Source organism: Aristolochia californica, unplaced genomic scaffold, assembly GCF_029961685.1.
Source record: "Aristolochia californica isolate CCGP_79_NKW_82.1479 unplaced genomic scaffold, dmAriCali1.0.hap1 SCAF_11, whole genome shotgun sequence".
Taxonomy (NCBI): Eukaryota; Viridiplantae; Streptophyta; class Magnoliopsida; order Piperales; family Aristolochiaceae; genus Aristolochia; species Aristolochia californica.
Window position 1 is genome coordinate 12,058,283 of NW_027181782.1, and position 14,005 is coordinate 12,072,287.

General features: G+C 38.1%; 1 protein-coding gene across 1 annotated transcript; it reads left to right on the plus strand.

Moving 5' to 3' along the window:
* The first annotated feature begins 224 nt into the window (after nt 1–224).
* On the plus strand, nt 225–11,558 carry LOC137944712 (uncharacterized). Its single transcript, XM_068790434.1, has 8 exons — nt 225–477; nt 1,291–1,364; nt 1,526–1,567; nt 1,720–1,761; nt 2,449–2,532; nt 7,094–7,181; nt 11,082–11,179; nt 11,259–11,558. The coding sequence occupies exons 1-8, from the start codon at nt 303–305 to the stop codon at nt 11,283–11,285; spliced, it is 630 nt and encodes a 209-aa protein (XP_068646535.1). The 5' UTR covers nt 225–302; the 3' UTR covers nt 11,286–11,558.
* Nucleotides 11,559–14,005: the final 2,447 nt, after the last annotated feature.

Here is a 14,005-nt window from a genome sequence, read left to right on the forward strand (position 1 = left end):
CTAATTAATATATTTTTTATTTTATTTTTTATAATATTTATTAAATGTCCTAACTGTTCAACAAATATTCAATTCAGATAGTCGGGTTTTAGAACATTTGCATTTTTAACAATGACATAACTTTTGATCGTCTTTTAATACGTACCAAAGTGTGACAAAATTCAGACGTTACGGCAAAAGCTTATCGAGAAGGAATTCGGGACATCCATCTTCCGATTACACACGCTCAGTTGATCGCGTAGGCTGCTGACGTCCCCTTATCGCATTCTGTACCTGCCGGTGGGGAAGCTTGAGTACTCCGAATGGCGTTTGCGCTTCCTCTGCAGACCATCTCATTGGCTCTATTTTCTCCAGTTAACCGTTCTTCGCAGCGTCTTTTTGTTTCGTTTTCATCAGTTACGAGAAGCCCATTTGTCCTTCTTTCCAGAGAGGCAAAGAGCTCGGTTTATGAAAAGTTCCCAAGGGCGACGGAGGAAGGTATATGATCTATTCATCTGTTGCAATTGTTTTTTGAAGATAGACTGAATAGTTGTCGCTAGATTCTGTGCCCAAAAGCTGCTTATGTCATCGCCGGTTATTAGTGATGTTGGTGGACATTAATCTCCTTAAGAATCATTTGTTTTGTGATGCGCTCGCCTGAAAGAGAAGCAAAGAGCGAAAAGTAGCATGTACACGGTATATTGCTGTACCTGGTGGTTGAGAATGGTTCCGTTTACCCAATTCTCGTCAATGTCAAGCAAAATTTCTGTTCGACCAATTTACGTCGTTCACTATACTCAGATGAGATGAGACGTGGGAAATATTATGAAGAGGATGTACTGTGTCTTAGTTGTTAAGATAGTTGTGTCGTGAAAGAGAATATCTGCGACAAGCCCAGTCATAAACGAATTTTCAAACCAAAACTTTCCATGGTGGTAACTGACCATCTCATGAAATCAGTCAATGGGCCTACTTACCCTTTGTTGTCCTAACCAAACTTTATCCTACCGCGCGTCTAGCAAGCGCATCTGCTCTGCAGTTGACGCCTTCATCTTCTCTGGAATTGACACTCTGCTGACATGGCTCATCCCACGTCCTTTCAAGCTACTCACTCGTGGAAGTTACATTCTCAAAACTAACCTTCACCATTCCACTGTCTTTCAGATACATTTTCTTAAAGTGGAGAAGGCAATTGTAGTTGATCTTCATAGATTTGCAATGGTTTTATTGATTATGGCAGAAGTATTTGTCCTAAGGGCCATGGTTCTGTTTGTGTTCTGGTAAATACGGTAGCTGAGAGACTTGTTGCAGGGCTTCCGACTGAGCTGGTTGAAGACTCAAAATTTGTTCCTTTGAATGCTGAGGATCCTAGATATGGCCCACCAGTAAGTTCTCGTCATGTTCAGGGTATGCTTGATATGAATGACAGTGCAATAATCCAATTTCACATCTTGATGTATTTGACATTTTCTCACTGCAAAATTTCCATTTTTCAAAACATGCAATCTTGTGAAGATTTCTTTTCTCACAACTAGTTTCATAATAGGCTTTGCTGCTGCTGGGGTTTGAACAAGAGGAGACAGCAAAGGTAGCTTTCATATTCAATTTTGTCTCTCCTTGATGGAATTTCATAAATGTTGGTTACCATCTTTTAGCTTTCATTCTGTTTTCAAGTTCTTGGTAGTCAAAGTTTCAAACAACCAGGATGAGTATTAATCTTATTATTTCTTTTTGGTCCAGATACAACAATTAATACAAGAATTGGATGGTGATTTTTTGAAGGTCAGTTTGTGATACTGCCTCTATGGTAGGGAAATACTTAAAGATAAGTCCTAGCATAATTAAATAACCTAATATAAATAGAAGACTAACATGACTAAAACACCTTTGAACTGAAACTCTTCTGTGAGACCTACTTCCATAATAATTTTGGCTCTGTAAGACTTTTTATTGTGTAGGACTCATCATGCCACCTCACGTGATCATGGTGGGTCCCACCAGCTCCTGTGATCATGGTGGGTCTATATCTTATAGGCTTGGGCCCATCTTCCAACAATTCTATTTAACAATTGTCTTCTTAGAGTGTTTTTGTCTGTACATTTGCTTTGCCAATTGTATATATAGAATTCTTACTCATCAAATAGAAGAGCAGTAGTGGAAAATAAAAGATAGTGAAGATTACTTGTTTGAAGATTACTTGTGCATGACTGATATTGCAAACAATTTTATTCACATTGAACCATACAAGCTCAACTTGTGTGGACTATAAGTGTCAACATGTAGAGGTCGATTTGTGTGATCACTAGCTGCATATTACCTAATTAGCCATTGGGATGTTGGATGATGATCTTGTCAATCATTCTATTATGAGTTTGTGCTTCTTGGTCCATTTCAATTAAGTTGCTTAGTAAATTGACAATCATATTCTGACCACCCGAAGAGACTTCTGAAATTTTCTATTTCTGGCAGGTTATTTACTGTACTGAAGACATGCTTACCCACTCACTGTGGGATGCAATGAATACAGAGCAGTCCGAACTAAAACCAATGAAGGTCAAATATTTTCACGTATCAAAGATCTCATTTACATATCTACTGTTTTTTCAATATTGCCCTCTCCTGTTTTGGTTAACGCTGTCCATGAAACCAAAATCTCTACATTGAAGAAGAAACTATTTTTTTTTAGAGGGGTGTGGCGCAATTCGAACTCGCAACCTGACGCACTTGATGTAAAAAGAATACCACTAGACCAAACGGCCTTAGGTCATTGAAGAAGAAACTGTTGATTGAAATGATAGAAATTTAAATAGCTTACTGTACATGTGGTCCATTTCTGGGGATATACCACCGGTTGAGAGGTCTCAAGGATTGGATACTGCCCAAATATTTTCTGTTAGCTAGATTTTTTTATATATAAATTTTATTGGAAAGTATTAATCCTTTGTCATAAAGATAAATGCAGGGTAGAGCAATGCTTCCCTTGTATTTGTGAAGTGGGAAGTTGGTACTAAGAAATGTAGAAAAAGTTGGGACATGATAAGAGAGGAATAGGGGTGTGCTATCATTACCTTCTGATAGGGCAGTTTCACTTTCTTATATAGATTGTTGGAAAATATGATGTAATTAGGGTGACACTAATGTGATTAGTTTACGTTTTTTGTTTCTTTATCACTCTTACTAGGGTGAAGGGTATACTTGTAATATTGATACTTTTAACATATATAAATAAAATTTAAGGGGGACGGCTAGAACAAATTCATTACCCTATTCTTCCTCCTCCTTTCTCCAAATTCGTCACTCTTTTTCTTCTCCTCCTAAAACCTTCTCTCCACAACTCTTCTTCTTCTTTTTCTTCTCGCCCCTTAATCTTCTTCTACTATGATTATACATCATGGAATCCTAAGTTTCAACATGGTATCACAGCAGTGATTTCAGGATTCCAATTTCTCCTTTTTTTTGCTCGAGTTATAAGATATGAAGAGTTGTTCGGTTTGAAGACATGGAGTTTGCATGGGCTGTTCGTTTTTTTTGAAGTAGCTGCCTAAGTTGGTTAAAAAAAAAGTTCTCTATTGGTATTTCTATCTTCGGTATCTGAAACAATAGAATTATCATGTTGTTCTTTGTTATCTCAAGATGAGGGAAGATTACTCTGATATTACTTATCTTCATGTCTTGTTGCATCTGGAATCAAAATCAGAAGTGTTTCTTCGTTTTTGTTTCTGGAAAACAGAATGAAACTGTGAAGAATTGTGAAATTTAGTACAAATCTTGAGAAGGTTTCTGAAATTAAAGCCCCTTGTGGCGTTGGAAGAAACCTTCCCTGGACAGCAGCAATGGGTCTATTATCTACTTTGGAAAATTTTCCATCTTGATCTCCTTAGATTAAAGAAACCTTGTGCTTGCATTTTTTGAGAAAGGAAAATACTCTGGCAAGCATTCTCCGGTTAGGAAGTTACCATTATAATCTTGGAAAGTTGCCAAGTTGATGTTATGGAAAGTTGTCAAGTTTAAAATCTTGAGCCGTTGCCTCTCTTGCATGCTGTCTTTCAGCTCTATTTCCAGCAACTTTCTTTAAATTGAATGAGATTTCTTGCAATGATTCTGATGTAGGCTTAGCTTCAGAGCTTGCTTTCTCTGGTTTCTCTATTCTGAGTATATTTACAGCAGAGATTATCTTCTCTGCTCGGTAAGTCTTCTCGTTCTGCTTCTCTTATACCAGATTTGCAGGCTAACCATGAAGTAATCGCAAAGAGAGGAGACGAGGGGGATTTAAGCATTTTGATTATTTGATCACCTGTAATGTTGCAGCAGATTTTTGGGTTTTGAAATCCAGAACTTTACCTGGACGTATGTTGTTGTCTTTTTTATCTTCCATAATTGAAGAACTTGTTCTCATCTCTGTTTTCTTTTGAGATGTAAGTGCTGATGAAGATGATATGAATCCATCTACATGCCTCTGCTGTTCTGCTGCCTACAACGTTTGTCCTCTGGAGACTCCATCACATTGCTGATTATTCATCTAAGTTCCAACAGTTGGAACTAATTACTTGTGGTTTGTTTTATCTAGCTGGTGAATCAGCAACATTTCAGGTTGCTAATCATGAATTGAATATGTTACGGGCCTACCTTGCTAATACTTCAGGTTATCAATCTCTTTGGTATCTCTAATTATGAATTAAATACGTTATGGGCCTGCCTTGCTACAGTCTAGTGTATTTCTTTGCAGCAATAATTTCAAGCAGAAATTTCTCTCATGTTATCTCAAGCAGCTGTTGATTTCTCTTGTGATATCATTGGCTGCTAATCAATTGAATTAATATGGCTAGTTCTTGGGTTCTAGCTCTCATTATTATGTCTTGGCTCAGTATATGTTTATGTTCTAGCTCTCGTGAGTTCTCATTGGATTCAGCCGATGTCATTGGTTAAGTCCTTGCACTGCCGAGGGGAAGTAGTAGACCTTTTAACACGATTTGAGTTCTTGATTACATCAGAAGAGTATTATCATTCTGTTAGCAGTTAGACATCTTACCTTCATATGAGAAGTCCTTTCAGTAACTCTCGGATCCAGCAACACTCGGTTCAACTTATTATTGGCAGTGTATTACTCGGATCGAGCTTATTACTTGGTGCATAGCCTATTGTTACTTGTTTGTCAAGGATGGACTCGCTGCAAGTTATCTTATGTGTCCTTATTACTCTTAAGGACTTTCACTATTTACCGGTTATCTACTGCTATATATCCACATATTTGGTATGTGTTATTTGGGCATTGGCGTATTACCGTTGCTGCTATTATGTCTCTTTGATTGAGACAATTATTGTTGAAGAAGAAATCCTCGATTACTTGCCTTGATTCATTATTTGCTGTCTGTTGTCGGTTTTGGTTATTATAATGAAGATTTGAATAAAGCACATGGTGGTCTCAACATCTTATCTTCCTTTGATTCTCATTACCCTCTTATTATTTAGCAGACTTGTTTGGCAGACTTTCTTCTGCCGTCCTTTATTTGACTCTCACTTACCCCTTTGGCCAAACCTTTTGGAGCATTGTTTTTGTTTGTCCTTTTTATATAGGTGTTTAAGTCCTTTGAGATTTTTTATTGGTACCCTTGGGTTTTTTATCGCCATCTTGTGAATGACAGCATTACCCACTTTAGTGATTATTATCATTATATTTGGTCGAAATCCTTTAAGGTTGGTTTCGACTTATATTTTATCACCTATTTATTCCCTTTGAGAGTTAGTGCCTGGTCACCATGATGGAGGAGTTTATTACTACATCTATAATATTTGTTTCAACCTGGGATCACTGCAATTACCTCCCAGCTTGAGGGGGAGTATTGGAAGACATGATGTAATTAGGGTGACACTGATATAATTAGTTTATGTTTTTTGTCTCTTCTTCGCTCTTGTTAGGATATACTTGTAATATTGGTACTTTTAACATCTATAAATAAAGCTTAAGGGGGAAGGCTAGAACAAATCTATTACCTTATTCTTCCTCCTCCTTTCTCCTCCTAAAACCTTCTCACCACAACTCTTCTTCTTCTTCTCACCCTTTAATCCTCTTCTACTATAATTATATGTCGTGGAATCCTAAGTTTCAAAATGGATGACCTTCAGATAAATTGTAACCAATGGTTAACTTACCCTATTGTTCAAATTTCCTAGGTCCATGCAGATTGGAACCAAATATCATTGACTTCCATTACTGGTATTGGTTATGCGTATGCATAAGGTTAGTTAAATCAAAATGGTGGACTCCTTAGCCCCTTCTCCTGAGTTGCTCGAGTTCAACCCAGTTCACAAATTTTAGGAATGGGTTGGACCATTACGATGTTATAATATTTTTTTGTATCCTACTAGAAAACTCCAGCTACCTAATGTTCTTTGAGGTTCTTACTACATCTGAAAAGATATTGCTGCAAACTCAACATCGAAATTTGAATTTTAAAGCAAGTGGTGTATGGGTCACTGAACAGGTGGGTTTGATGAGACTGGTCTAATGCTTGAACTCATTCAGTTGCCAGATCAGCTGTTTTTATGGGATAATGACTTTAGATAAGACCCATAAAGAACCCTAGTTCTGATTGAACCCAGCTGATCTTTTCCAGGCATGAATTAGTTAGTGAGGCATGAAAAGTTCCAGGCTTCTAGGTTCTATTTTCTTAGTTATAATGGACATCCTTTTGGTTCTTCCAATATATTAATTGACAGAAGCTATAACTATATTACTTTGATTTCCAACAACAGTAAACGTAGTTTTAATCTTTTTGTTGAAACTTTATGTTGTTTTGTGTTTTGTATGATGGCTTTACTTCATCTTGTTTCAAACTACCTCAAAAATGTTTGCCATGCTGTCTATGTCTTCTAATGAGTCTTAATATATCTGTTAGTTATGGATGTGATTATACCTTTTTTTAAATTGCACAGTTTTCAGTTTCCTTATGTGTTGAAGAATCAATATAGAATTGCATCAATTTGAGGGTTGATTCTCCATCTAAGATAACTTTATCAAAAAAATTAAACTGATAAGCTGAATGGATTTATGTCAATAAATATATTAAAGCAGTACTGATTTTTCCTGACAACATCAGAAAGCTCCCTTTTCCAGGTTGCTAAGTCTCTACCTCAGATATGTTTTTTGTCTGGCTTAACTGGGGAGGAGATGATGATGTTCATAGATGCATTTCCTGAAACCGGTACTTCCTTTTTCTTATTGACTAGAAATTATCTGATGAAGTTGTTTAGTATAACCAGACTTTTCTATAAGTGACAATTTTACATTTGGATTTATAAGTCCTTGTTTGTCTAGATTGTTACTTCTGCTGCTCAAGGGTAAAAGTGTCAAATAAAGTGGCATCTACTTTAAACAACCCTATTTGATAGTTGAGGAAAAGAAGGCGGGATGAGGTCCAGCCAGAGTTGGCGCACCTAGCTTTTATTGTTTTTTTGAGTAATTATCTAGAAAGTCATGATATTTACAAGATTGAAGCTAACTATATGGTATTCACCAATGGTTTTTTTTTTTTTTTTTTTGAAAAGGTATAAAAATTCTAATATTAGCATTCTATAATCTTCTGGAACATACTAATATTTTTATTTGCCACTCTATCGGGGGTTTCCCTTCGGGAAAATTGGAATTTGATCGCTCAAATGTCTAGCCCCAGCAGAACTCCAAGTATGGCCATCTGGGATCCTCCCCCTTGCAATTTCATTCAGCTGAATTTTGATGGTAGTGCTATTGGATGTTCTAGGTCAGATGGAGCAGGTGGTGTGTTCAAAGGTCACAATGGAAACCCTATTCTTTCTTATGCTGGTCTAGTGGGCATTGCCGATTCTAATACTACTGAAGTTAATGCTTTATTGTTCGGCCTCCAAATCATCAGGGATCGTCTCCATGGCAAGTTAATCATTGAAGGCCACTCGAAGACAGTTATTAGTTGGTGTTCCAAAGACAGCTTCCCCCCTTGGCGCCACTGGCCCAATCACTGATAGTATTGCTGACATTATATCTTCTACTCATTGTAATTGGAATCTCATTCCTAGATCAACCAACTCTTTGGCTGATAAATTGGCAAAATTTGAAACTTCCCAACAATATCTCATTGTTTGGGAAGGCTTCCTTCCTTTGTAAATTGCTCTTTTGAGCTTTTGTCTTAATAAAAATCAGCATAATTAGTGCTCTGTTGTTCGGCTCCAAGTCTTTAGGGATCGTCTCCATGGCAAGTTAATCATTGAAGGCGACTCAAAGACGGTTATTAGTTGGTGTTCTAAAGACAACTTCCCCCCTTGGCGCCACAGGCCCATCACTGATAATATTGCTAACATTGTATCTTCTACTCATTGTAATTGGAATCTCATTCCTAGATCAGCCAACTTTTTGGCTGATAAATTAGCAAAATTCGGAACTTCCCAGCAATCTTTCATTGTTTGGGAAGACTTCTCTCCTTTGTAAATTGCTCTTTTGAGTTTTTGTCTTAATAAAAATCAACATCATTAAAAAAATCAACATAATTGAAAAAAAAATATATTTTTATCTTATTATTTAAAAGTGAGACAACATAGAAATGACCTTGAAAGGAACAATTCAATTAAGTCATCTGTATAGAATTTGATAACCAAATTAGAATATTTTGAAGGTATGAATAGGTTTAAGGACCTAATTTTTCATGTTATATCAAATTTGGAGAATTAGGGGTATTAACTAAGTATTAACATGTGATTTCAGAGTAAGCATCACATCTTATTTTCAAATATTAGAGGTGGTAAAATATGAAAAGGGCTACATGGTGCTAGAGTGCAAGTCATCTCAAAGGTGGAAGGGCAACCTGATCTTGCGTGAAAGCTGCCATAGAGTGAGCTTCTATGGATGTCGGCACGGAAACATGGTTAATAGTAAGATCTAGTGAAACCCAACCTAGGGTATAAACATTGGGGTGGACCAGTGAGAATGGCATCAGTGCCTGCTGCAAGTTGCCTGAGAGGGATCGAATCTTCTGGGGAGGAGTAGAGACCGGAGATGCTACTCCCATCACGTTGACAGGCTATGGAGGGGCATCTCGAGTCTCAACTGTGGTGGTAGAGACCACGCCTCTGAAGTCCTCCATGGCGTTGATGTCAATCCGGATCCAGAACTGGGCATTATCAACCATAATGCATCTGAAATGTTGTCCTTCACAAGGGCGAAGAGGATTGATGAGAATCTGGGCCTCATCAAAACGGTGCCAATGTTCTATGAGTGGGTCTAGGGCAATGATGGATCCAAACTCAGAGATGATTCTCGAGAACACTGCATTCTTCCAGAGCTCTGCAGGAAGGCCAGTGATGGTAGTCCATTGGCCGTACTAGTTGGAAGGTGTCGAGGGGAGCCACACCGAGATTCTAGTGATGCCCAAGGGGGTGTGGGGTGTGAGAGCAAGAGCTGCAGAAGACTGTTGTTGGGTTCCAAAGTGAACAAGCCATGTTTGTGTGTTGAGGTAGGAGATTCTAGGTGTGTAAGGGAGATGGAGTTCGTCAATCAGCCATTGAAGAATGCTAGATTTGATGATGTTGGGGGTTGTGCGGACTACGATGGAACACGCCAAGATTTTCCATCCATCGCGGAGGAGGTTTGGGGGGATTTGGATGTTTTCAAAGGTTTCTGTATGAGGGGGGGATTTGGTGGCAGTGAGGTTCAAAAAGGAGGGGTGGGAAGACCTGCGGGCATTCCAGTATAAGATGATCATTTATCAAAGGACTAAATACTATAGGACTAATTACAAATATGCCACCCTTGTCTTCTAACATACCTAAGACTTTCCTAAAAAAAATTCTCCTAATGATGATTGTAGATAAACTAGGAAACTAATGAAAGTGGAAACATGCTGATTTTTCCCATGTACAAAATACAGTATATTCCTAAAACAGTAACTTCCCAAAAATAGAAACAACTGTATTTTTTTGTTTCATCTTTCTTTTTCTTCTTCCTTATTTTATGTCTTCAATTTTTCTGGATGACTTTCTCCTTCCACAAGTGAGCCATGTACTATATCAGATCACTATAGGATAGCTCAGATTTTTAATAGATGTTTGGCCTTGAAATCGTCATGACGGGCCCTTGAAGGTTCAGTTATGCTTCTACCTATTACATAAATGCCCTTTAACCTGTGGGCTGTAAATAAGGACTAATACTATAGGACTAATTACAAATATGCCACCCTAGTCTTCTAACATACCAAAGACTTTCCTAAAAAAATTCTCCTAATGATGATTGTTGATAAACTAGGAAACTAATGAAAGTGGAAACATGCTGATTTTTCCCATATACAAAATACAGTATATACCTAAAACAGTAACTTTCCAAAAATGGAAACAACTGGATTTTTTGTTTCTTCTTTCCTTTTCTTCTTCCTTATTTTATGTCTTCAATTTTTCTGGATGACTTTCTCCTTCCACAAGTGCCATGTACTATATCAGACCACTATGGGATAGCTCAGATTTTTAATAGATGTTTGGCCTTGAAATCGTCATGACAGGCCCTTGAAGGTTCAGTTATGCTTCTACCTATTACATAAATGCCCTTTAACCTGTGGGCTGTAAATAAGGACTAATACTATAGGACTAATTACAAATATGCCACCCTTGTCTTCTAACATACCAAAGACTTTCCTAAAAAAATTATCCTAATGATGATTGTTGATAAACTAGGAAACTATTGAAAGTGGAAACATGCTGTTTTGTCCATATACAAAATACAGTATATTCCTAAAACAGTAACTTCCCAAAAATAGAAACAACTGAATTTTTGGTTTCTTCTTCCTTATTTTATGTCTTCAATTTTTCTGGATGACTTTCTTCTTCCACAAGTGAGCCATGTACTATATCAGATCACTATAGGATGGCTCAGATTTTTTATAGATGTTTGGACTTGAAATCATCATGATGGGCCCTTGAAGGTTCAGTTATGCTTCTACCTATGATGAGATATTGTGAGCTTCTGCATATAAAGGCTATCATCTTAAAGTAGTAGTTGGATTATGCATTAAGAATTGAACTGTTATTGTAAAACTCTTGTACATGGCTCCTGAAAGGCCCTTAAAGCTCCTGGTACTCCTTTGCAGGCCTTGAGCCAGCAATTTTTGCAGCTCTTGTACCTAACAGTGCAAACAAACCGTTAAGAGAGGTGATGGAAGAAATTTTGGGGGATCATGAAATGCTTGTGAGTGGTTTGTTTGGCCCAAATCTGGTTTAATTTCTTCTTATTTCATTGCCTTAGCTGTGTGCTAACTTCTTTGCAGTCCTCAAAACAGTCTAGCACATCATAATACCAGATGCATGGGAATGCTGCCAAGTATATTAAGTTGTAGATTGATACAGATTAAAAAAAAAAAAAAAAACTAAACAGAGAAAAAGGAGAAAGTGAGAGGAAATAAACTAGAGGAAAAGATGGAGACACAGCAAGTTGAGCTGTGGAGACAGGATGAAGCATTTCTCTTTCCCTTCTTATTTATCATAAATGAAAAGATGAAATTGCCCCTACATCACTTAAACATAACAGAATTACATCAATTTTCAACTTTGATTAGTATTTTGATTTATCAGAGTTTGCCGTCAGATCCTCCTAAAAGTTATTTGGCAGAATTTAATGGCTGTTAAAGTAGATCAGATATTAACTCTCGCTCATGTAGGGGTGGGCATCAGGTAGGGTTTTACGGGAACCCGACCTCCTGACCTAAAAAGCCGGGTTTGGGTTTCTGATTTCAGCCTGCCTGGGATGGGGTGGACAAAAAAAACTGCTGGGTTTCGGGTCGGGGACAGATTTTTCCAAACCCGACTCCAACTTGACCCGAACCTAATCCATAGACGAGATAAAGATATAAACCAGGGTTGAGATGAGTCGGGTTTATGGGAACGGGGCGGGGACGGGTCGGATTTAAATAGGGTGTATGAGAATGGGGCAGGGACGGGGTTACAAGGACGGTGATTGGGTTTGGTGATTCAAGTTTTTTCTAGGTTAAGGTTTGGGGTTTGGTAAACCCACCCTGACCCAACCCATGCCCATTCCTATTCTAATGGACATGTGGATTGGCACTGGATGCCTGATATTAAACTGGTTTATCTTAGATTTTGTTGTGCACTTTGCTGTGTGAACCCTTCTTTCCACAAAAAAAGTTTTGTTACCTTCACAAAGTAAGACCATGATGTGGTTGAATCATCCAAGAAACTCAAAGTAAGAATGTTCCGTGCAACATTATACTGCTTTCGGATTCTGCATCTGATTTTTTTTTTTTTTCATGTTCCATTATGGATATGGGCAATAATATGGCTTCTAGGGTTTATCAACGGTCTTTCATGTGAAACTTTTGAGACTTGTGGTTGCTGGAGTATTGGTTTTATCGCTGTGGCTCACCCTTCAATATTGCAAGCTATTTCTTCCGATAAGAACACTCTTCTCCATTTAGACAGAATTTGTGTTGTAAAATGAAGTATCAAGATTATAAATGACATTTAAAAAATGAACACGTCGAGCTGTGGAAAAAGAGAAGCGAAGAAGAAAGCTAGACTCCAGTCATATGACTCAAGAATTTTATTTGTATTCATTCAAGAATCTTATGTTCTGGTAACCACGTAAGTTTGGTAGTTTCCCTTGCTTGAACAAGGTGAATCTCTCTTGGAGTTCTGGTTACGTTATTTAGTATTTTCTAAATTTCATTTTAAACTTTGGAACTTCTCAAAAGGCTTGAAACATAGCCAGAAATGAACTTCATCTATATGGAAACTGGAAATGAGCTAGTAAGAGATATAAGGTGGCTTACATAAATGTAGGAATGAGAAATTTTAAGTCCAGCTGCGAGGTGATTTATGGGTCCTGTACACATCGCCCGTCACACCCTAGGAATTGGTTTCACCAGAAGCATCAGACCACTAGTGCCACAAAGGCTTTTGGTGGTCTTATTGGCGTATGTCTTCAACTGGGGTGAAGTCGTATTGTCATCTAACTTTGGTAGTCTTCACATAGAATTTCAGGTTCAGGTCCCATTTTTGAGTTGTAACACCATGCTTGTGTGCTCAATTTGAAGTACATAAGCGACATTGTCCGATGCATGAGCCAACTTGTACTGTGTGTAGCTTTTCAAGTTTTATTGGGTAAATATTCATGTGAGATAAGAAAAATGGTATGCGACTCGTGTTGGATACCTAATGCCTGTGTGTAGGGGTGGCTTTGAACCGACCCAGCTCATGAGCGGCTCGAGTTTGGCTCACTTCGATTCGGTATCTCTCGAGTTCAAGATCTGAAATCGGCTCATTTGAGTTAACGAGCTGAGCTCGACCGAATCAAGGTTCAGCTTGAAAGCTTGCGAGCCGGCTCGTTAACAGCCGAGTCGCGGGATCGGCTGGTTAATAGGGGGGGGGGGGGGGCGGGGAGGGAATGCCAGGCCCCTCTCGTCCGTCTCTCTGGCCTCTTCTGTCGTCGTCGACAGCTCCTCATCGGCCCCTACATCCCCTTCCCTCTGATTTTTTTCTCTTCCTCCGATTTCTTCACCTCCTTTGTTTCCGTCGTCGTCGGCATCGCACCTTCGCTCTGTGTCGTCTCGACGAAAAACCAAAGTGCAGAGAGATACCTAAGTTGGGAGAAAATAATTTCTCCCACCCCATCGTGAAGTCGATTTCGCACATGTGAAAGTCACACGTGCAAGATCATAAACCAATGAAACCCTGCACTAGACGATTTCGCACATGTGAAAGTCACACGTGCGAGATCATAAACAAGTAAAAAAAAAAAAAAAACTCTTTGTCCCTTCGTCATGGCTCTTGAAGAAATTGAAAAGACATTTTATTATAAATACGTTTCTAGAGATTATTAGTGGTTTTTTCAATAAATGTTGAAAAGACATTTTTAGTAGAAATATAGGGACCATTAGTGCCTCATGTTTTTTGGAAACATTTTTCTAATTAGAAATTTTTATTAAAAAATCATATAATTTTCTAAGTAAGATTTTCTTGCCAAGATGGGGTAGAAAACTGTATAGAAATTTTTTGAATA